The 24577-nt window shown below is 43.0% G+C and overlaps 1 protein-coding gene across 1 annotated transcript in view; it reads left to right on the top strand.

Annotated features, from left to right (window-relative positions):
- The window catches only part of map3k3 (mitogen-activated protein kinase kinase kinase 3), a 132235-nt gene that overhangs the window by 67356 nt on the left and 40302 nt on the right, over window positions 1-24577 (top strand). The window contains exons 9-12 of the mRNA XM_078223730.1: window positions 3178-3251; window positions 4189-4256; window positions 6971-7063; window positions 10130-10321. Of these exons, the coding sequence (XP_078079856.1) occupies window positions 3178-3251; window positions 4189-4256; window positions 6971-7063; window positions 10130-10321 (427 nt within the window). The remainder of the gene's footprint in view (window positions 1-3177; window positions 3252-4188; window positions 4257-6970; window positions 7064-10129; window positions 10322-24577) is intronic.

The raw sequence follows: 24577 nt of genomic DNA, 5'->3' as shown, positions 1-24577 counted from the left end.
AATTCAAGCAGCTGTCTTTATATTTCATCAGTTTTGTAGGGCTGATGGTTATTTTTAATTATCCCTTCACCATGAAAGCTTTCGGCTGTTAGTGTTCAACTTGATGAAGGAAGTTCTGTATTATCATTTGAGAATTTTGTTTAGAAACTGATGACCACATTAAAATGTATCCCTTTATCTCATACCCATTATCGGTGCTTACAATTATTTTTCCTGGTATAATTTTCCTTGCTCCTGTTGAAAAGCACATTACCTTAAAAAAAATTGTACATTTATGTTATGTGCCCACTTGCTGCCCAGAGCCTGCTCCACACCATCAACCGTTTGCTTAACATGAAATGAGTCAACAGCAAAAAGCACAGTTTTCACTATAGGTTCATTTTGTACAAACTCGGTTTGACTGGGCCAAAGTTCCAGGTGGACACCGTTTAGTTCCGAAACAAAGCACTTTGATATAGAACCCCAACACAGTAGTGAAAGTTGGTGACTTGAATTGATCACAGCAATAATGATGGATAAGACATGAGAGAATGGAGAAATAAGCAGGTCCTGAGTGACTTTACACACCCAGCCTCATCACCATAAACTCTTCAGAATAAAGGCAGCCCTTCTCCCCTTTCCTCCTCTATATTCCTTCACTGATAGTGGTGACATCAACTGAAAGGACGCAATCATCCATACTAGGCCTTTCCATCTGTCATGGACGCACATGGTTGTGAATATAAAACTCTGAGTTTGAGATGAGGGGGGGAAAACTGAGGGGCGGCACGGTAGCACAGTGGTTAGCACTGCTGCTTCACAGCTCCAGGGACCTGGGTTCGATTCCCGGCTCGGGTCACTGTCTGTGTGGAGTTTGCACATTCTCCTCGTGTCTGCATGGGTTTCCTCCAGGTGCTCCGGTTTCCTCCCACAGTCCAAAGTTGTGCGGGTTAGGTTGATTGGCCATGCTAAAATTGCCCCTTAGTGTCCTGAGATGTGTAGGTTAGAGGGATTAGTGGGTAAAAGTATATGGGGGTAGGGCCTGGGTGGGATTGTGGTCGGTGCAGACTCGATGGGCCGAATGGCCTCTTTCTGTACTGTAGGGTTTCTATGATTCGATGAAAACATCTTGGGTTTTGAACACAGACTGAAGAAAAGGAAGGATGGAATTATACTAGATCATGATGATTACAGCCTTGCCACAACCCAGAAGAATCTCTTTATTTCCACTTCACATTTCTTGCTGGGATAAGCCCATGGAAGTCAGTGATATCAGAGAAACTTATCCGACCACACTGCAAAAGGTTTCCAACTGTGAGAACCTCCCCATGTGCAGTCTTTGTATCAGAGATTATTCCAATCATCTCAATACACCGGGGAACAAGACTACTGGTGGGAGAAGCATCTCATGGGCAACCATTGAAGGGTCAAATGTCAGACCCCTGGTTGAGAAACCCTGCAGTAGCAAATCAAACAGAAAGTAAAGCGAAGAACTGAAAGAGGAAATGAGGGATAAAAAGAGTTTACAAAAATCAATTAATGGGTAAAATAAAAGGGAACCCAAAACTCTTTGTTAATGTATAAATAGAAAAGGATTGTCAAATGAAGGGTGGGGTCGATTTAGGACCAAAAAGGAGATCTGTGCAGGCAGAAGGCATGGCTGAAATACTAAATGACACCTGTCTTCACCTAAAGAATAGATGCTGCCAATGTCACCGTTAAGGAAGAAGAAAAAAATAACGTGGAGATACTTAAAAGATTGGCAGTGCTCGGAAGGGGAAAAGTCAGCTGGTCCAATTGAGATGCTGGGTTGCTGGGGGAAGTAAAAGGGAGATTGCAGCGGCATTGGCCACAATTTTCTATTCCTCAAATGTGGGATCGTGCCAAAGGAGTGCAGGATTGCAATTTTCACTCAAACTGTCAAAAAAGGGGGAGAGGAATAAACCCACCAACTAGAGACATGTCAGCCCAACATCAATGGTGGGAAAATCTTTTAGAGATAGTGACGTGAGACAAAATTAATTTAGCTGGCATGAATTTGTTAAAAGCAAATTGTGTTTGGGTTCTTTGAAATAACGTTTGATTTTTGTGTATGAACTTCAAAAGGCATTCCATAAAGTATCGCATCATAAACTTGTCAAAAGAATTGAAGCTTATGGGATTAATAAGGCAGTGGCAGTGTGCATACAAAACTAATGGACTGAAAGCAGAGAGCAGCTATACCCAGTTATTTTTTAGACTGGAGGGAAGTATACATTGGTCTTCCCCAGCATTGTAATGGGACCATTGCTTTTTTTGATATGTATCAGTGACCTGAACATGGGTATATGAGGCATAATTTCATCATAATCATCACTTCTGTCATGAAATTTCTCCTGCTTTCCACCCTATCAACGGCCCTTGCCTTTGATCTTTTTCCCTGCCCTTTCCTCTGTCTCTCTACTTCCTTGAAAACTGTTACATCCCTAACTTTTTCCAGTTCTGACAAGATTATTAACCTGAAATGTGAATCCTGTTTCGCTTTCCACAGCTGCAGCAAACTCACTGAATACTTTCGGTGCTTTTGGTTTTTATCTATTGCTTTCTAAATTTCTCTTTTTTTCTCAGTGGGCCTGTTTCTGAGCCTCCCTTGCCTGCGTCTCGAAGCTTGGAAGAATTGGAGCAAAGGTTCCAATTTTACTGAAGGTCTAAATGATCCAAAGGAAACGTAGCTTTTCACAATGCTCTGAATGTTTTTAGCTTTTTTTAAACTTCATTTATAAAACAAATATCATCATGGTTAATGCATTTAATACTGAGGTTGGATTGCTTTATCTCACAGGTTTTTCAGTCTTAAATGGTTTTCGAGGCTTAAATCATTTGTCTGATAAATAGATAACTTCAGAAAATGTACCACTGAGGATGTCTCGTGTTATTATAGTATCAGTGCAGGAACTCTTGTCACATGTGGCCTGAATTACCATCCTGGCCTTTTATGATTCTGTGTTTGTGTTGAAACCATTGTTGCTGAAAAGTCCCTTGTCTCACACATCTTCCAAACCAAGTTTGCAATTTTAACTCTGGCCTATCTTGGTGGATTTCTCTACAATTTGTACCACTGCTATCCGTGGAAATGAAACTGGAATTTAAATTTTAAGCACAATTTATACAGTAGTTTGTAGAAAACGCAAACTAATGACAATGTGATGTTCCCTGCAGATTTACGAACCCCAGAGCAGTGCTGAGAACTCCATATCGGGCAGCTGCCAGTCCTTGGACAGGAGAGCAGACAGGTAACCGTGCACACAGGGGCCCTTCTCTTTATCCAATACTGTAAGCCTTTCAGAAATGAGTCTTGATACTGAGACAGTGTCAGTAATACCCTGTGTTCACTCCTGGGTTCATTCCAAGTAATATACTGCATTGGTGGGAATGGAATGGAGACATTGCAGGTGATCTCGGCATTCTGGGTTAGGAAAGGGGAAAAACAGCCAAAGTTTCTCCTTCTTATCACTGTTCAGCTGTTAGTGAGTGCTGGGGTTTGGATCTAGCTGTAACTCTTGACCATCCGGCCTGCTCCCGTGTTGGAATGCCCTCCTGATGCTCACGGTTTAGTTTCTTGATAATTGACCAAAGTGCTAGAAACCAGTAGGTGCCACTGAACTCTATTCCAATGGGAATCAAGGGAAGAAAAACTAACGGAGGAAAAAAGGAGGGAAATATGTATAAACACTTGAAGTTCCGGAAGCGACATGGCTACAGAGCAGGGCTGGCACCGATACAGCCAGATGGCTTCTTTTGCGTCAGAGCTTTTCTATGCTTCTTATGTTTTCAGGGAACTTTACTGTGAGCAGTTCAAAAATGACAGTTTGCATAACATTTTCCATAAGCAAAATGTTTTATTTCAGCAGCTCTGAACAGTTGGAGCTGTCTCGTCTGATTAATGCCATCCAGCAGACTGGCTGGGCAATTCCACCTGGGTGATTTTGACCATGACCCTACCCATGCCACTTTATATTTGCCTATCTCAGTGATTAACAATGGCACCTAGAGAAAAGTGAGTGCCTCATGGCCGCTACTTACAAATCAAACTTGCCTAGTTATACTTTCCGGCAAAAAATCAACAGGATTTTTGCTTTGACATTAATATTAGGTTGAGCAGTAGCAACAATCAAAGGTCAGCCACTGCATGTGCTGACATTGCTAACTTATTTATTTTTAAATTTTCAGCCCATCATATCGGAAGTCTCGTATGTCCAGAGCACAGAGCTACCCTGACAACAGGCAGCTGTACTTGGGTAGGTTTGAGAGTGAACTCATTAACTTGCTGCTTTCTGATCCTACAGAAAAAGTGTTGAACATCTTCTATTGTTTTTCATTGTCTCTTCAAAAGGCTCCACTGTAGCGAGAGTAGAACATATTGTGAAAGTTGTTCATGGTCAGCTTCATGTCCGTCTCGCTTCTGAGACCTTGGTTTGAGTCCACTCAGCAGTCGCAAAGGTAGCTGTGGTATGGGAAAAGGAATTCGTACTGGCGCTAATGTGCAAATAGGTGCTTGTTCCTTTAAAGGTGTTGAGGTACTTTGGTAGAGTACAGCAGCAACAAATTTCTCCAATGTTGTTGTTGCCCCTGACATTGTTATTCTTGCGATTGTCCTGATGAATGCAAGGTGATGTGCTTTGACAAAATGACTTTTTATCAGCAATACTCAAGTTCTGTAATGCCAAACGACTTTATATAAAGCCTTTTACACAACAAAGTGTCCCTACTTATGTAGAAAAACAATGTAATATTAAGCCATGCAAGTTGGTGATGGGACAGTTGTCCAAAAGTTTGGGGGGAAAAGGAGCGTTTTAAGGAGCATCTTAAAGGAAAAAAGAGGGGAGAGAGGTTTAGGGAGGGAATTTCAGAGCTTGGACCTTAATTTTATGCTGATTTTACTGTTAAAATTGGTAATGCTCAAGGGGCCACAATTAAATGAGTTCAGATATCTCAGGGTTGTGGGTGATTACAGAAGTAGGAAAGTATGAGAATTTGAAAATGTGGTTGACTCTCAACTGCCTCTGAACAACTAGGGATGGGCAATACATGCTGGCCCATATCCCAGAAATGAATTTTAAAAATGGAGGTGTTGTTTAACTGTCCTATGTTGAGCCAGTGTAAATCAGCAAGCATGGAGTGATAGATGAATGGGACTTGGTGTGTGAAGCATTGGAATAGGCAAATCTAGAGGTAACAGTAGCATGACGTCATCCTGCATCCAACTTATGCTGTACGCTTTGGGAAATGCTCGAGGGAACTTCGCTTTACATCTGGACTGGGAGCACTTGCTCCTGGGATAGTTTTCCATTTCCTAGCAATGTTTGCACAGCTGTTCACAACATAGTGTTAAGGACTAGACTTCATTTGATGCTGGATAGTCACTGACATTGGGTTAACTGACATTGGGTAAACTGGCACTGGCCTGAAGAACCTTTTAGTGCCTGGAACTTGCCATGACTGATGGGCAGTAAACTGCATATCAAGGGTATGCACAAACTTTATCCAGCCTAGCTTAAATAGGAGTGTGCAAGCACAACTATGACTCGATGCATTAGTTACAGATTTGACTATACTTTAAGTCATACCTAGAAACATAGAAAATAGGTGCAGGAGTAGGCTATTTGGCCCTTCAAGTCTGCACCACCATTCAATATGATCATGATTGACCATGCACTTTGTATCCCACTCCCACTTTCTCTCCATACCCCTTGCTCCCTTCAGCCACAAGGGCCACTTCCAGCTCCCTCTTGAACATATCTAATGAACTGGCCCCAACAACTTTCTGTGGTAGAAAATTCCACAGGTTCACAACACTGAGTGAAGAAGTTCTTCCTCATCTCAGTCCTGAATGGCTCACCCCTTATTCTTAGCCTGTGACACACCCCCCCCCCCCCCACCCCCCCCCCCCCCCCCCGAGTTCTGCACTTCCCCAACATTGGGAACATTTTTCCTGCATCTATCCTGTCCAGTCCCATCAGGATTTTACATGTTTTTAATGAGATCCCCTCTCATTCTTCTAAATTCCAGTGAGTACAAGCCCAGTTGATCCAGTCTCTCTTCTTAGATCAGTCCTGCCATTCCAGGAATCAGTCTGGTGAACCTTTGCTGGACTCCCTCATTAGCAAGAATGTTCTTCCTCAGACTAGGAGACCAAAACTACACACAATACTCAAGGTGTGGCCTCACCAAGGCCTTGTATAACTGCAGCAAGACATCCTTACTTCTATACTCAGGCCGTCTTGCTATGAAGGCCAGCATGCGATTAGCTTTCCTCACTGCCTGCTGTACCTGCATGCCAACCTTCAGCAACTGTTCCACCATGACACCCAGGTCACATTGCACTTCCCCTTTTCCGAAACTGCCACCATTCAAATAATAATTTTCCTTCCTGTTTTTGCCACCAAAGTGGATAACCTCACATTTATCCACAATATATTGCATTTGCCAAGTATATGCCCATTCAGCCAGCCTGTCCAAGTCACCCTGCAGCCTCTAAGCATCCTTCTCACAGCACACACTGACACCCACCTTATAAGGAAATCCACAAAGGAGACAAAGTGAACTTCCCAACTGAGATCCCTGTTTATCGACTTAATCGCAAGGGGTCAGACTCATTGAGTGAGATGCATTTGCCAAAAGGCCATGCAAGTAAGATTGTAGCACCCAGGATTGGGCTAGGTTGTATAAGCTTGAATGCAGTGTTCTCCACAGCCAGTAGCCTGTCCCTTACTTTGTAAAGTGCCTGAAGGGACCCAAAGGAATCGTGCAGCAAGAGTCGGTGCTTTCATGGTAAGTTGGGAGAAAATGGACAAATGGGAAAGGCCTTGACACTGCATTGAAACTGACCCTTTGGGGTCCTGCATACATGAAAAGGATTGTATGTGACTGGACTTGGAAGAGATTTGGTTTTCTCTGAGAATTTATTTACAATCCTGAAATTTCACTGAGTCCTTCCATGTTTCTTTTTCAGACCGTGAGAATCATGTTTATGATAAGGCTGGGAAAGGAGGGACCTATCCCCGACAGTTCCATATGTCTGTCCACCAGAAGGATTATGGTGATGGTGAGTTTGAAGCGAGGTGCATAAGTGGAGGTATCACTGGAAGAGTGGGTGAAGGACAGCTTTAACAGGGGCACACCACAGAGTGCAAGTGCACAAATTGAATGGTTGTATAACAAGCTGTGAGTATGATAACTCCGTTGGAATTGTAACTGCGGCAGTGTGTTCAGATTTAACATGAGGACCCGAGTAAAGTTTGTTTATTCCTCACCCTCCCCTAATTTTGGGGTTACCTCCTTGCATCTTGCTGCTCAAGGTGAACTAAGTTGCTGTTGATCTGCACCACTGCAGGTGGAGTGTCTCTCCCAGCTGAACTTTTCTATTTGGTTCAGGGAATCAGCAAACCTTATTCCGAATGGTGGCTGGCAGTCCTACAGTCATGCTGCTCTGCGAGTGGGTGAACTATATTCTCGCCTGCCTTCTAGATCTTCCCATTATAAATACTAGCAAAGTATTGCGGATGCTAGAAATCTGAGCTGGAAATAAAAAATTTAGCAGCATGCCTGGCATCCTGCGGGGAGCAGCACAAAGTTTTGGGTCAGTGAACTTCCATCCAGTTCTGATGAAAAGGGGATTGTGGTGAAATAATGGACCAAAGGTTCATCTGTCAAATGTTCAAATACAAATGTCAAAATCCCAGCCTCCTGTTGGAATTGTGATCTTAAATTCAGAATAATCTTGAGCTTTTCATGCTGGTTCATAATCACATTACAACAACTGACTTTTAATCTTGCTAAAGCTTGGATTCTGATGGCCTGGAAACAGGTGAGAATGAAACCTCAGCACCACCTCCTCATTCAATTTTCATTGGATCCAAATCTCAGCTCCATTAAGACTCCAAGTAGCACAGAATAATGCCCTGAAGAAGGGAGGAGGTGATTCGCATTATCACAGTTACGACCCACTGTTTTGCTGGCATTGCAAATAGTAATATTAAACTTCCATTTGTGATTTCCCCACTTGCCAAGCTGCAGATAGCTGCCAACGAGAGACTACCTCTTGAAGTAAAGAATGTTGGTTGCACCTAGTTTAGGCTGTTTACCTGTAATAGTGGCCTAATCTAAGTATGATGTGGAGATGCCGGCGTTGGACTGGGGTAAACACAGTAAGGAGTTTAACAACACCAGGTTAAAGTCCAACAGGTTTATTTGGGAGCAAAGTGGCATCTGCGACCAAATAAACCTGTTGGACTTTAACCTGGTGTTGTTAGACTCCTTACCTAATCTAGGTAGCCATCCTTCTGGTTGGTGAAGACCATTGGAAGATCATGGAGGGGGAAGAGGTGGACAAAAACATAGGGCGGAGTTTTCCAGTCAAATTCCCACCCAGAATCTATGGACATTTGACTGCTCTCCAAATTTTCACTCCTGCCCACGTTGATTTCTACCGCGGGCGTGACCAGAAAATCCCAGCCATAGTGCTTGATTACTTCAACTTTTTGTTCTTGCCCCTCCTTCTGCTTTATGCTAGAATATGTTTTCAAGTGTGTGTTCAGCCCTCCTATTCAGCTGCGGCTCAGTTGGAAGTACTCAAGCCAGAAGGTTGTGGGTTCGAAGCCCACTCAAGGCTGACACTCCAGTTTAAACTGAAGGAGGTGCTCTTGTTTGGATACGATATTAAACCGAGACCTTGTCTCCCCCCTTGGACGGATATCAAATATCCCACTGCACTATTTTAAAGATGAGCAAGGGAATACTTCTCGGTTAAATTTAAAGCAAAATACTGCGGATGTTGGAATCTGAAACAAAAACAGAAAATGCTGGAAAAATCTCAGCAGGTCTGACAGCATCTGTGGGGAGAGAATAGAGCTAGTATTCCGAGTATAGATGACCCTTCGTCAGAGCTCTGACGAAGGGTCATCTAAACTTGAAACGTTGGCTCTGTTGTCTCCAAACAGATGCTGTCAGACCTGCTGAGTTCTTCACGCTGTCCTGTTTCTCAAATAACATCGCAAAAACAGGTCATCTGGACATATTCACATTGCTGCGATTGTAGGAATGTGTTGCTTGCATATTGAGTGTTGTGTTTCCTATATTGCAACAGCAATGACACTTCAACATTACTTCATTGGCAGCGAAGCACTTTGGGATATCCTGAGGTCATGAAAGGTGCTATATAAATGCAAGCTTTTATTTGATTTTTTTTCTCCCTCATTACCTCAACATACTCTTGAGGTGTGTGCGCGCTATCTCGGATTCCCAACCACACAGACACTTTGAATAAGTTAGCACCATCCCCTCAGTAACCCAGGTGAAACCAGTTGCTGCAGCACCATTGTCTCCCTGACTGAAATAAGCTAGTGCAGCACAGATTGAGAATCGAGCCTGGGCCCCATTTCCTCTTTGTGGTATGGGGCAGTATAATGTTCGTCATGTACCTGCTCAAATTTTTGTGTAGCTTAAATTGCAATTGCAACTGCCCAATTTCTGCCACAATTACATGGATCAAGTCACTTTTCAGCATGGAGTTAATGGACAGTGATCACAAAGTAAATCTAACTTATTTGCTCCATGTTCCAAAGCTGTTGAGGCCACTTTTAGCCCCACTACTGTACTGAAGGTACAGTATTAGGAGGTTTACCCTGTTAATATCTGTGCCCTACAATTCAAGGGCACCTTAGCTTTGATTACTAGTCTCTACTCAGCGAGGAGATTTCAACTGAGGCAGAAGTTCAGGTACTATAGTTGACCAGAGTTTCTGCTTGCAATCTTTGTCCAGTGACACTGCTGAAAAATTGGAGGCACAGGATGAGAGAATTGAGATTAGCTGTGATGCCCTATGTAGGCGAATAACCTGTCAACACTGTCACTCAGGTATGAATAATGGTCAATTGAACAAAGTCCTGGGGAACACTGGCTCATGTGGAAACAGTAAGGATTCAAGTGCCTTCAAGAGTCGAGAGAACTAGCGATAGGGAATAAAAAAGACATTTAAACCCAGTATGTGATCAGAGCACCCCAAAGCACTTGCAGCTGAAGAGTGATGTGATTCTTGCTGACTGTTGGTCTTGGAAAATTAAATCCGAGTCTTCACACATTAACATTGACAATTGTTTGTTTTATTCTTCAGGACGGAGAACCTTCCCAAGGATTCGCCGACAGCAAGGGAACCTGTTCACTCTTGTCCCCTCCAGCAGGTCGCTGAGTACAAATGGGGAGAACATGGGTTTGGCTGCTCAGTACATGGACAGCAGGGGGAGGATCCGCAGCGGGGACATCGAAAACACACTCTCCGTGCAGGAGAGGAATGTTTCCACTAAATGTAGGTCACCCTTTTGTTTTATAGTACAGAATTTTGAACGCTTTGTAAGCACATTCACAGCACCGAGTGTGGTTCATTTTCAGTATCTTCATTGGGCATTTCATTACACACTAATTACTATTAGCTCCATTAGGGCAGTGACACATGGATGTAGCAGGGTTTGTGAAGGGTGAGTTTCTGACATGTCAAAGTATTTCTTTCCAGAAAGAGTAAGCAAAAGCTGAAAATAGAATAGAATCAACAAATTTTACAACATTAGAAGGTGCAATTCTTTTTACCTGTGCTCACCTTCTGAAGGAACAGTTCACTTTGTCTTATTCACCATTTCTTTTCGTGGCTTATTTTTCTATCGTTTATTCACTGTTTTAAAAGCTATTTTGCATTTAATATCACCATCATTTCTGGAGGAACATTCCATCTCTCAACAAACCTTAGCATAAACAGCATTCTTTAACATCTCACTTCATAATTTTTATTTACAAACCTAAGCCTTCTCATACCCAGTAGTTCACACAATTTGTTTCCTCCTTACAACCCTTCATAATTTTGGACATTACCAGGTCTCCTCTTAATCTTTTGTTCTAATTTAGAAGAACCTTGATATCTACGTTTTCCCTTCATAACCAAAGCACCTTATCTTTGATACCCATGGTGAAGCCCTTCCTCATCCTGTGCAGTGCCTTGACAGCCTTCCAAAAGAGGGACATCCAAAATTGGACAGTATTGTCAGTGTAGCTTTGTCAATCATCGGTAAAGATGTTACCTCATTGCTTTTGCATGGAATGATCCTGCTTATAAAACATAAAACCTAGTTTCCTTTTTTATTTTAAAACTTTAGCAACTTAACCTTCACTTTTAAAGATCTGTATATGTAAATCCCTATGAATTGCATTCCTCCACTCTATTTAGTTTTAACATTTAGCGTATATTTCCGAGTTGCTTGTCCTCCCAAAGGGCTCCATGTTAAATTTAATTTGACATTTACCTGCCCAATCTATTAATCCATTTTGTCTTCCTGAAATCACTTGCGAGTCCCCTTCATTGTTAACCATGTTGTTCTCTGTCGATATTAATATGTTGCACCTCACTGCCCAAGTCCTGATCATTTGTAGTTGTACGAAGAGCGATAACCTGAGCACTGAATTTTGGGTGACACCAGTCTGAAAGCATCCATTGATTTTCATCAACGTCTTATCTATGGGGCCCCACTCCTTTAAGTCTTGTATGCTTTCATTTTATCAACAAGTGTGACATCCACTGCATTTTCTTCATCAAAGTGGTACGTTTGTAAAATGAACTGTACATTTTACAAATCAATGCATGGTCACTGTTAGTTAACCAATGCTTTTCTACACGGGTTATTTTACCCTGTGCTATGGTGTCCAGAACCCAACTGCCTGCATTAGGAAGAGTGGTCATTAGTTACCTGACTTAGCAGTTTCTCCCTTTTTAAGTAGAAGGACTATATTGGAAAACTTCTCTGGCACAACTTCCACATTTACTGATATTTGAAAGATATTTACTGATATCCTGCCATTTCCTCACTGTTCTAAGATATGGCCATGAATGTCTGATTATGGAAGGGAGGGTGATTGAAGCCAAGTCTTGTTTAACAAACCCTGAACTAAAAGCAAAATAATGTGGATTCTGGGGATCTGAAATAAAAGCTGAAAGTGCTGGAAAAACTCAGCAGGTCTGGCAGCATCTGTGGAGAGACAAATAATATTTTAAGTCCAATATGATGTGTCTCTGGAATTGGAGAGAGACAGAAATATGATAGGTTTTATGCTGATGAAAAAATGGGAGGGGCAGGTCAGGGATAGGTTATTGAGCAAGGCAGATAAAATCACAAAGACATCATGGAAAACAGGCAAGGGGAGTGTCAATGATATTATTTAAGACAAAGTTTGGTTAGAATAAGTGTTCTACTCTTTGAGTCTTTGAATACTATCATTGTTAGTGGGGTTAAAGTTGATAGTGGGGAATTCAGTAATGGTAAGATGTAAACTTTTGAAAATTTTCTGTAACTGAGGTCTGTGTTTCCTATTCCACTTCACACCTCTTGTGGAGCAGCTGAGGCGCAACTTCTAATGCCCCTTCCAGTCGCAATGTGATAAATATATTTGGACAACCTCTCCTCATCTGTGTGGGAATCCAGTCTGGAAAGAAATTCAAACTGACTAGAACGACAAATGACATTTCCCTCCAGCACTTCTGCTTGTGTGGACTTTGAGATGGAAACTATACTACAAGTCACTCGCCATCAGTACAATGCAACAACTCTCATTTGCATATGATGAATTTACATTGTACAATCAAGCAAGTGGCAAAGTTAACATTTATTGCCCATCCCCAGATGTCCTTGTGAGGATTGTGGTCACCTTGAACCGCTACAGTCCATGTGGTGTAGATACACCCAGAATGCTGGTAGAAAGGGAGTTCCAGGATTTTGACCCATTGACAGTAAAGGAGCAGCAATATAGTCAGGATAGTGTCTAGCTTGGGGGGAACTTGCAGGTGATAGTATTTCTATGTGTCTACTGCCCTTGTCCTTTTAGGTGGTAGGATCACAAGTTTGGCTGGTGTTGTCGAAGGAGCCTTGGTGAGTTCCTGCAATATATCTTTTAGATGGTTAACACTGCTGTTTAAGGTGGTGGATGAGATACCAGTCAAGAAGGCTGCTTTGTCCTATATGGTGCCAAGTTTCTTGAGTGTTTTTGGAGTTGCGTTCATTGAAACCAGTTAAGTCGACTAAAGTCCTGCCTTGTGCCTTGTAACTGGTGAGGTTTTGTGGAGTTGGGAGATGTTACTCACTGCAGATTTTCCAGCTATGACCTGTGTTTTTGTAGCCACAGTATTTAGCATGGCATGTCCAGATAAGTTTCTCATCAATGGTAGCACCACCCCCAAAAGTGTTGTTAGTGGGGGATTCAGTAATGTAATACCATGGGGAGATGGTTGGACTCTCTCTTGTTGGAGATGATCATTGCTTGATACTTGTGTGGCACAAATGTTATTTGACACTTCTTAGTCCAAGCCTGAGTATTGTCCAGTGCTTGCTGCAAGTAGACTGGACTGCTTTGAAATCTGAGCAGTTGCAAATGGTGCTGAACTTTGTGTAATCATCAGCGAACATCCATACTTTTGACCTTATAATGAAGAAAGTTCATTGATGAAACAGCTGAAAATGGTTGGGCTTAGGACACTATGGTGAGAACTCCTGTAGCGATGACTTGGGGGCTAGATGGCTGGCCTCCAACAACCACAACCATCTTCCTTTGTGCCAGGTGTGACTCTAACCAGTGGCGGATATTTCCCCTGATTCCCATTGACTTCAAATTTTGACAGGATTCCATGATACCTTGGTGTCAAGGGCAATCATCATCATCACCTAACCTCTTCATATCAACATTTTGTCCGTGCTTGGAACAAGGCTGTAATGAGTTCAGGAGATGAGTGACTACGGCCGGAACCCAAACTGAGTATCAGTGAGCAGGCTATTGGTGTGTAAGTGCCACTTGATGGCACTCTCGATGACCCCCTTCCATCACTTTGCACATTTAGAATAGACTGATGGGGCAGTAATTGGCTGGATTGGGTTTAATCTGCTTTCTGTGTGCAGGATGTAACTGGACAATTTTCCACATTATTAGGTAAATGCCAGTGTTGCAGCAGTCCCTGAACAGCTTGGCTAGGGGTGCAGTTAAGTCTGGAACACAAGTACTTCAGTACTACAGTGAGATTGTTGTCAGGGCCCACATCATTTGCAGTATCCAGTACCTTCAGCCATTTGTTGATATCACATAGTGTGAATCAGATGGACTGAAGACTGACATCTGTGATGCTGACAACTTTGGGCGGAGACAAAACATCCACCTGGCACTAATGGCGGAGGATGTTTGCAAACACTTCATTCTCTCTCTTGTACTATGTACAGGGCTACCCCATCTTTGAAGATGGGATGTTTTTTCGAGCCTCCTCCTCTGTTAATTATTTAATTGTACACCAGTATTCACAATTGGATTAGACGGGAGTGAGAAGCTTTGTCCTGATCCATTAGTTGTGGATATGTTTTTTTCTATAATGTGACAAGTGGCGTTCCTCCGAGATCAGTGCTGGGACCTTTGCTGTTTATAATATATATAAATGATTTGGAGGAAAATGTAACTGGATTGATTAGTAAGTTTGCGGATGACATAAAGGTTGGTGGATTTGCGGATAGCGTTGAGGACCATCAGAGGATACAGCAGGATATAGATCAGCTGGAGACTTGGGCGGAGAGATGGCAGATGGAGTTTAATCTGGACAAATGTGAGGTAATGCATTTTGGAAGGTCTAATACAGTAAATGGCAGAACCCTTAAGAGTATTGATAGGCAAAGGGCTCTGGGTGTACAGGTACACAGGTCACTGAAAGTGACAATGCAGGTGGAGAAGGTAATTAAGAGGTATCCAGCATGCTTGCCTTCATCGGCCGGGGCATTGAGTTTAAAAATTGGCAAGTCATGTTGCAGCTTTGTAGAACCTTAGTGTGGCCGCACTTGGAACATAGTGTTCAATTCTGGTCACCACACTACCAGAAGGATGTGGAGGCTTTGGAGAGGGTACAGAAAAGATTTACCAGGATGTTGCCTAGTATGGAGGGCATTAGCTATGAGGAGAGGTTGGAGAGACTTGGTTTGTTCTCACTGGAACGACGGAGGTTGAGGGGCGACCTGATAGAAGTCTATAAGATTATGAGAGGCATGGACAGAGTGAATGGTCAGAAGCTTTTTCCCAGGGTGGAAGAGTCAATTACTATGGGGCATAGGTTTAAGGTGCGACGGGCAAGGTTTAAAGGAGATGTACGAGGCAGATTTTTTACACGGAGAGTAGTGGGTGCCTGGAATTCGTTGCCGGGGGAGGTAGCGGACACGGTAGTGACCTTTAAGGATGGGAATAGAGGGATATGGTCCCCGGAAGGGTAGGGGATTTTAGTTAAGTCGGGCAGCATGGTCGGTGCAGGCTTGGAGGGCCGAAGGGCCTGTTCCTGTGCTGTAATTTTCTTTGTTCTTTGTTCTATCTGTCGCATGTTGTTTCTGCTGCATGCTTGCGGTCCTTTGTTTATGTCTTACCAGGTTGGCACCCATTTTTAGGTATGTCTAGTGCTCATCCTGCTATTATCTCCTGTTGATTGCCCAACTTGATGGTAATAGTAAAGTGGAGTGCTTGCTGGGCCATGATGTTACAGATTTTGGTCTCACACAATTCTGCTGCTGATGACCCACATCACATTTTTGAATTGGAGATTTGTTTCTGAATCTATCCATTTTAGCATGGTGTTAGTGTCATATAATATGATATCCCAAGTGTGAAGATATGACTTTGTCTCCACAAGTACCGTGCAGTGGTCGCTTCTACCAGTGCCTTCATGGACAGATGTAGACTTGTAAGGACAAGGTCAAGTAGGTTTTATCCTCTGGTTTGCTCACCACCTTGGGTATCAACTCAACTTTCCCACCCACTCTCCCTATCTCTTCATTCGCTAAGAGGCTAAATATCTGCGTAGTACAGCCTTAACTATATTCAACACTGGAGTATCCATATTTCTCTGTGTCGAGAATTCCAAAGAATCAAACTCTTTGAATGAAGATATTTCTCCTAGTTTCAATCCTAAATGATTGTTCCTTTATCCTGAGACTGTGCCAGATTCCCCTCTACCTTGTCTAGCTCCTTCATAATCTTGTATGTTTCAATAAGATTACCTCTCATTCTTCTGAACTCCTGAGAATATAGAACCAGTTTACTCAGCCTTTCATCCTAGGAACCTATCTAGTGATCCTTTGCTGTATTGCCTCCAATGCAAATATATTTTTCCTTAAATATGAAAACCAGAACTGCATGCATTATTCCAGGTGAGGTCTCACTAAAGCCCCATACAATTTTAACAAGACTTTTTTATTCTTGGACACTAATCCCGTTGCAATAAACATACTGTTTGATTTCCTGATTGCTTTTTGCATCTGTGTGCTCACTTTGTGTTGCTTTTGAGTAGATTCATTTCCTCTGAACATCAGCATTTACAAGTTTAATGCCTTTTAAAAAATATTCTGTTTCCATTCTTACAACCAAAGTGAATAATCTCTCACTTCTCCGCGTTATACTCCATCCGCCACCATGTTGCCCACTCACTTAACTTGTCTCTATCACTTTGAAGGACCTCTCTGTTCTCCTTGCAGCTTATATTCCTATTTAACCTTGTATCAACAGCAAACTTAGATGCATTACTTTCTGTCTCTTTGCCTAAGTCATTAATATAGATTGTAAATAGCTGAGTCTCCAGCACTGACCCTTGTGGCATTCCACTATTCACTGCCTGCCAACTTGAAAAATATCCCATTTATGCCCACTCTTTACTTCCTGTCCGTTAACCAATTCTCTATCTGTGCAAATGTATTGTTCCCATCTCCATGAGCTCTTATCATGCCTGTTAACATTTTGTGTGACACCTTATCGGGTGTCTGTCTGAAATCCAGGAATACTGTATCTACTGATTCCCCTTTAGTTACTGTTAGTTGCATCCTCACAATAAATTGTCAAACACAATGTTGACTTTGTCTGAACATTATATGGCCTTCTAAATGTGTTGTTAGGACTTTCTTAATAATAGATTCCAACAGTTTCCTGATGTCAGTGTGACTGGCCTGTAGTTTCCTGGTTTCTCCCTCCCACTTTTTTTTGAATAGCAGTATTACGTTTGCTAACTTTTGATCTGCTGGGAATAAATAGTTGCCACATTCCTTGAAACCCCCAATTTGCCCTCTATTTCTAGCATGTGATTTGGTAAAGGCATAATATTTATTCAATGCTATTTTCTCATTCCCCATAGCTTTTTTTTATTTATTGGATATGGACATCGCTGGCTGGGCCAGTTGTTCTCAAGTAATATGTTTTTTATTCTTCCTGACAAAGGGAACAACTTCACATTTTCCACATTATAGCCCATCTGCCAGATTTTTGTCCACTGATTCTATATTCTGCAAACTCCTTATGTCTTCTTCACAACATGTTTTTCCACCTATCTTTGTGTTGTCTGCAAATTTAGCTACCAAGCTAATCCCCTCATCTAAGTCATTGATTTAAATTGTAAAAAGTTTGAGGCCCCTTGTGAGACTCCACTCATCACATCCTGCCAATTAGACAAAGACCATTTGATTTGATTTGATTTATTATTGTCACACGTTTGAGTATACAGTGAAAAGTATTGTTTCTTGCGCTATACAGACAAAACATACCGTTCGTAGAGAAGGAAACGAGAGAGTGCAGAATGTAATGTTACAGTCATAGCTAGGGTGTAGAGAAAGATCAACTTAATGCAAGGTAGGTCCATTCAAAGGTCTGACAGCAGCAGGGTAGAAGCTGTTCTTGAGTCGGTTGGTATGTGACCTTGGGCTTTTGTATCTTTTTCCCGAAGGAAGAAGGTGGAAGAGAGAATGTCCGGGGTGCGTGGGGTCCTTAATTATGCTGGCTGCTTTGCTGAGGCAGTGGGAAGTGCAGACAGAGTCAATGGATGGGAGGCTGGTTTGCGTGATGGATTGGGCTACATTCACAACCTTTTGTAGTTCCTTGCAGTCTTGGGCAGAGCAGGAGCCATACCAAGTTGTGATACAACCAGAAGGAATGCTTTCTATGGTGCATCTGTAAAAGTTGGTGAGAGTCGTAGCTGACATGCCAAATTTCCTTACTCTTCTGAGAAAGTAGAGGCGTTGGTGGACTTTCTTCACTATGGTGTCGGCATGGGGGGACCAGGACAGGTTGTTGGTGATCTGAACACCTAAAAACCTGAAGCTCTCGACCCTTTCTACTTCGTCCCCATTAATGTAGACAGGAGCTTGTTCTCCTTTCTGCTTCCTGAAGTCGATGACAATCTCCTTCATTTTGTTGACATTGAGGGAGAGATTATTGTTGTCGCACCAGCTCACCAGATTCTCGATCTCATTCCTGTACTCCGTCTCATCATTATTTGAGATCTGACCCACTATGGTGGTGTCATCAGCAAACTTGAAAATCGAATTGGAGGGGAGTTTGGCCACATAGGTATATAAGGAGTATAGTAGGGGGCTGAGAACACAGCCTTGTGGGGCACCAGTGTTGAAGATGATCATGGAGGAGGTGTTGCTGCCTATCCTTGCTGATTGTGGTCTGTGAGTTAGGAAGTTCAGGATCCAGTCGCAGAGGGACATGCTGAGGCCCAGGCCACGGAGTTTGGAGATGCGTTTCATGGGAATATTGGTGTTGAAGGCTGAGCTGTAGTCAATAAATAGGAGTCTGACATAGGTGTCCTTGTTATCTAGGTGTCCCAGGGTTGAGTGCAGGGCCAGGGTGATGGCGTCTGCTGTGAACCTGTTGCGGCGGTAGGCAAACTGTAGTGGATCCAAGTAGTCCGGGAGGCTGGAATTGATTCGTGCTATGACTAGCCTTTCAAAGCACTTCATAATGATGGATGCATACCCTCTGTGTTCTGCCAACCAGCCAATCTTCTGTCCATGCTAATATATTACCCCCCTGCACCTTGAGCTTTTATTTTGCACAATAACCTTTTGCCTTTTGGAAATCCAAGTACAGTATAGAACATAGAACAGTACAGCACAGAACAGGCCCTTTGGCCCACGATGTTGTGCCGAGCTTTATCTGAAACCAAGATCAAGCTATCCCATTCCCTATCATCCTGGTGTGCTCCATGTGCCTATCCAATAACCGCTTAAATGTTCCTAAACTGTCTGACTCCACTATCACTGCAGGCAGTCCATTCCACACCCCAACCACTCTCTGCGTAAAGAACCTACCTCTGATATCCTTCCTATATCTCCCACCACGAACCCTGTAGTTATGCCCCCTTGTAATAGCTCCATCCACCCGAGGAAATAGTCTTTGAACGTTCACTCTATCTATCCCCTTCATCATTTTATAAACCTCTATTAAGTCTCCCCTCAGCCTCCTCCGCTCCAGAGAGAACAGCCCTAGCTCCCTCAATCTTTTCTCATAAGACCTACCCTCCAAACCAGGCAGCATCCTGGTAAATCTCCTCTGCACTCTTTCCAGCGCTTCCACATCCTTCTTATAGTGAGGTGACCAGAACTGCACACAATATTCCAAATGTGGTCTCACCAAGGTCTTGTACAGTTGCAGCATAACCCCACGGCTCTTAAACTCCAACCCCCTGTTAATAAAAGCTAACACACTATAGGCCTTCTTCACAGCTCTATCCACTTGAGTGGCAACCTTTAGAGATTTGTGGATATGGACCCCAAGATCTCTCTGTTCCTCCACAGTCTTCAGAACCCTACCTTTGACCCTGTAATCCACATTTAAATTAGTCCTACCAAAATGAATTACCTCACATTTATCAGGGTTAAACTCCATTTGCCATTTTTCAGCCCAGCTTTGCATCCTATCTATGTCTCTTTGCAGCCTACAACAGCCCTCCACCTCATCCACTACTCCACCAATCTTGGTGTTATCAGCAAATTTACTGATCCACCCTTCAGCCTCCTCCTCTAAGTCATTAATAAAAATCACAAAGAGCAGAGGACCAAGCACTGATCCCTGTGGCACTCCGCTAGCAACCTGCCTCCAATCCGAAAATTTTCCATCCACCACCACCCTCTGTCTTCGATCAGACAGCCAGTTACCTATCCAATCGGCCAACTTTCCCTCTATCCCACACCTCCTGACTTTCATCATAAGCCGACCATGGGGGACCTTATCAAACGCCTTACTAAAATCCATGTATATGACATCAACTGCCCTACCTTCATCAACACACTTAGTTACCTCCTCAAAAAATTCTATCAAATTTGTGAGGCACGACTTGCCCTTCACGAATCCGTGCTGACTATCCCGGATTAATCCGCATCTTTCTAAATGGTTGTAAATCCCATCCCCAAGGACCTTTTCCATCAATTTACCAACCACCGAAGTAAGACTAACCGTTCTAAAATTACCAGGGTCATTTCTATTCCCTTTCTTAAACAGAGGAACAACATTTGCCATTCTCCAGTCCTCTGGCACCATCCCCGTGGACAGCGAGGACCTAAAGATCAAAGCCAAAGGCTCTGCAATCTCATCCCTTGCCTCCCAAAGAATCCTAGGATATATTTCATCAGGCCCAGGGGACTTATCGACCTTCAGTTTATTCAAAACTGCCAGGACATCCTCCCTCCGAACATCTATTTCCTCCAGCCTATTAGCCTGTAACACCTTCTCTTCCTCAAAGACATGGCCCCTCTCCTTGGTGAACACTGAAGAAAAGTATTCATTCATCACCTCGCCTATCTCTACTGACTCCATACACAAGTTCCCACTACTGTCCTTGACCAGCCCTAACCTCACCCTGGTCATTCTTTTGTTCCTCACATAAGAGTAAAAAGCCTTGGGGTTTTCCTTGATCCGACCCGCCAAGGACTTCTCATGTCCCCTCCTAGCTCTCCTAAGCCCCTTTTTCAGCTCGTTCCTTGCTAACTTGTAACCCTCAATCGAGCCATCTGAACCTTGTTTCCTCATCCCTACATAAGCTTGCCTCTTCCTTTTCACAAGACATTCCACCTCTTTCGTGAACCATGGTTCCCTCACTCGGCCATTTCCTCCCTGCCTGACAGGGACATACCTATCAAGGACATCCAGTATTTGTTCCTTGAAAAAGTTCCACTTTTCATTAGTTCCTTTCTCTGACAGTTTCTGTTCCCAACTTATGCCCCCTAATTCTTGCCTAATCGCATGATAATTACCTCTCCCCCAATTGTAAACCTTGCCCTGCCGTACGGCCCTATCCCTCTCCAATGCAATAACAAAAGACACCTAATTGTGGTCACTATCTCCAAAGTGCTCTCCCACAACCAAATCTAACACTTGGCCCGGTTCATTTCCCAGTACCAAATCCAATGTGGCCTCACCTCTTGTCGGCCTATCCACATATTGTGTCAGGAAACCCTCCTGCACACACTGCACAAAAACTGCCCCATCCGAACTATTTGACCTACATAGGTTCCAATCAATATTTGGAAAGTTAAAGTCCCCCATGATAACTACCCTGTGACCCCCCACACATATTCATAATCTGCTTAGCAATTTCTTCCTCCACATCTCTATTACTATTTGGGGGCCTATAGTAAACTCCTAACAACGTGACCGCTCCTTTCCTATTTCTAACCTCAGCCCATATTACCTCAGTGTGCAGATCCCCCTCGAAGTGCCTTTCCGCAGCCGTTAAACTATCCTTGATTAACAATGCTACTCCTCCACCTCTTTTACCAGCTTCCCTACACTTAGTGAAACATCTATACCCCGGAACGTCCAACAACCATTCCTGTCCTTGTTCTACCCACGTCTCCGTAATGGCCACAACATCGTAGTCCCAAGTACCAATCCACGCCCCAAGTTCTTCTACCTTGTTCCGGATGCTCCTTGCATTGAAGTAGACACACTTCAACCCACCTTCCTGTCTACCGGTACCCACCCTTGACCCTGATACCTTCCCCAATACCTCACTAGTATGCCTACAGGTTCCCCTTTATTCACAGCAAATTACTCCTTCACTCTACTAAATTGATTAAATGTGATTTTCTTATCACAACATCATGCTCACTCTTTCCGATTACCTTGAGTTTTTCGATGAACCCAGCTATAACCTCTTTAATGATTGACTCTAACACTTCCCCCACGACAGATGTCAAGCTAACTGGCCTATAGTTTCCTGTTTTCGGCCTCACTCCCTTCTTGAATCGAGGGGTTACCATTTGGTAACTTGAGTCTGATGGAACCTTTCCAGAATCTAGGTAATTTTGAAAAATTGATACCGACCCATCTTCTACCTCATTAGCTACCCGTCAAGATAAGTCCATCACGACCCAGAGGTTCGCTGCTCCATCAATTTTCTCAGTACCACTTCCCTCGTGATTGTAATTTCACCAAGTTCCTCTCTCCCTTCCACCTCCTGATTTACAGCTATTACTGGAATGTTTTTGTATCCTCTCTCATGAAGACAAAACAAAATATTTGTTTGTTTAATCCACCATTTCCTTATTTTCTGCTGTTAACTCCCCATTCTCACTCCCACAAGGACCAACACTCACTTTGCTTTATCTTTTCCTTTTTAAATACTTGTAGAAACTCTTGCTATCTGTTTTTACATTTCTAGCTAGCTTCCTTGCATAATTCTAATTTGTTTCTCCTGATTAACCTTTTAGTCATTCTCTGCCATTCTTTATATTCTAACCAATCATCTGACCTGTCACTCATCTTTGTGCAGTTATATTTTTTTTCCCTTAAGTTTGATGCTTTCCCTAACTTCTTCAGTTAACCACAGATGGTGGCTCCTCCCTTCAGAATTTTTCTTTATAATAAGAATATACTCATTCTGGGTATTCTGAAATATCCCCTTAAATGTCTGACATGGCTTCTCTGTTGAAGTATCCCCTAGCCTAGTATCCAGTTCAGTTCAACTAGCTCAGCTTTCATGTCTATATAGTTGCCCTTAGTTACGTTTAAAATACTAGTCTTAGACTCACTCGTTTCCCTTTCAAATTGGATGTAAAATCCAGTCATATTGTGGTCACTGCTACTCAGGGCTCAAAGTTTTTCATATTTTTTTACTACTATTATCTGCATGGACCTTATTTGCTAATGCACTATTATCATTAGATTCTCTTTCCTTCCAGTCCCATTTTGCTTGTCTTTTATGTTGCGGCATTATTCTATTCTCTTGACTTTTCTCCTTAGGTTCCTAATTCTCCCTTCACCTGCACCCCCTTCCCCGAGAGTTTAAAACCCTATTCACAGCTCTAATTATACAATTAAACTTTCTTAGCAGAACGTCATTCCTGATTCTACTTATGCTGTTGGTTCTGATGTGGACCACGACTTTTGGTTTCTATGTGGACCATGACTTCTGGATCCTCCCTCTCCCACTCCCAATCCCAGTGAAGGGATGTTGTTGACCTTGGCAATAGAACGTTTGGAGTTTCCAGTCATGGCTGCAGAGAGCAGAGTCTATCCCCCTAACTACCATGTTCCTTTTCATTCCTACCCCCTGACTTGAATGGTGTCCTGCACCATGTTGCCATGATCAGTTTGCCCATTCACCTTGCAGTCCCTCCCCTCATTCACACAGGTAGCAAGTTTTCGTATCTACTTATCAAAGTCAAGGGCTGACGCGCTGCCATCATTGCATGCTGGCTGCCCAAACAGCCTGACTCGTCATGACCTCCTCCATGACCATTGATTAACTCTGAAGTTCGACCTAACCACATGCTGTCACTGCTTCCTGGAACAAAAAGTGTCCAGGTGACGTTACCCCTTCCTGACAATCTGCAACTCCGATCCCATTTCAGCAATTTGAAGTTGCTCAAGCTGCAGACACTTGCGGAGATATGGTAGTCTGGGAATGTAATGTATTCTGCAGATTCTCACCTATTGCAGTCACAGCACACCACTATCCCTGTCATGTTTGTCTAACCTGACTTATTGAATTAGTCAATTAGTTACTAATTTAGTTGGCTGAAGTGATAAGTTACAGTCTCCTAGCTTGCAGATAAAAGAAGAGCACTCATCAATTACTGGAGATTGAAAAAATGGTATAAAAGCAGCACCTTCTTCCTGCCAATTCCCACTTGCAGCAGACTTAGTGCTTGGTTCACAAAGTATTCTGTCCTCGGATCACTTTGAACTTCCTTGCTCGTATCCCTTAGGCCCTTGTCAACTCATTCAGCAGTAATGCTACCAAGTCACTCTTGGTGATGAACATTTAAGTCCCCACCCAGAGTATGTTCTGTGCTCTTGCCACCCTCAGTGCTGCTTCCAAGTGGTGTTCAACAAGGAGGAGTACTGATTCATCAGCTATAGAAGGATGGTAGATGGGAATCAGCAGGACGATTTCCTTGCCTATATTTGAGCTGGTTTTATGAGACAGGAGCCAACGTTGAGGACACTTAATAGAGGGTTATAAAATGATGAAGGGGATAGATAGAGTGAACGTTCAAAGACTATTTCCTCGGGTGGATGGAGCTATTACAAGGGGGCATAACTACAGGGTTCGTGGTGGGAGATATAGGAAGGATATCAGAGGTAGGTTCTTTACGCAGAGAGTGGTTGGGGTGTGGAATGGACTGCCTGCAGTGATAGTGGAGTCAGACAGTTTAGGAACATTTAAGCGGTTATTGGATAGGCACATGGAGCACACCAGGATGATAGGGAATGGGATAGCTTGATCTTGGTTTCAGAT

This window comes from Mustelus asterias, chromosome 11 (genome assembly GCF_964213995.1).
Source record: "Mustelus asterias chromosome 11, sMusAst1.hap1.1, whole genome shotgun sequence".
In the NCBI taxonomy this organism is placed as follows: Eukaryota; Metazoa; Chordata; class Chondrichthyes; order Carcharhiniformes; family Triakidae; genus Mustelus; species Mustelus asterias.
This window is presented reverse-complemented; position numbering and strand designations above follow the sequence as displayed.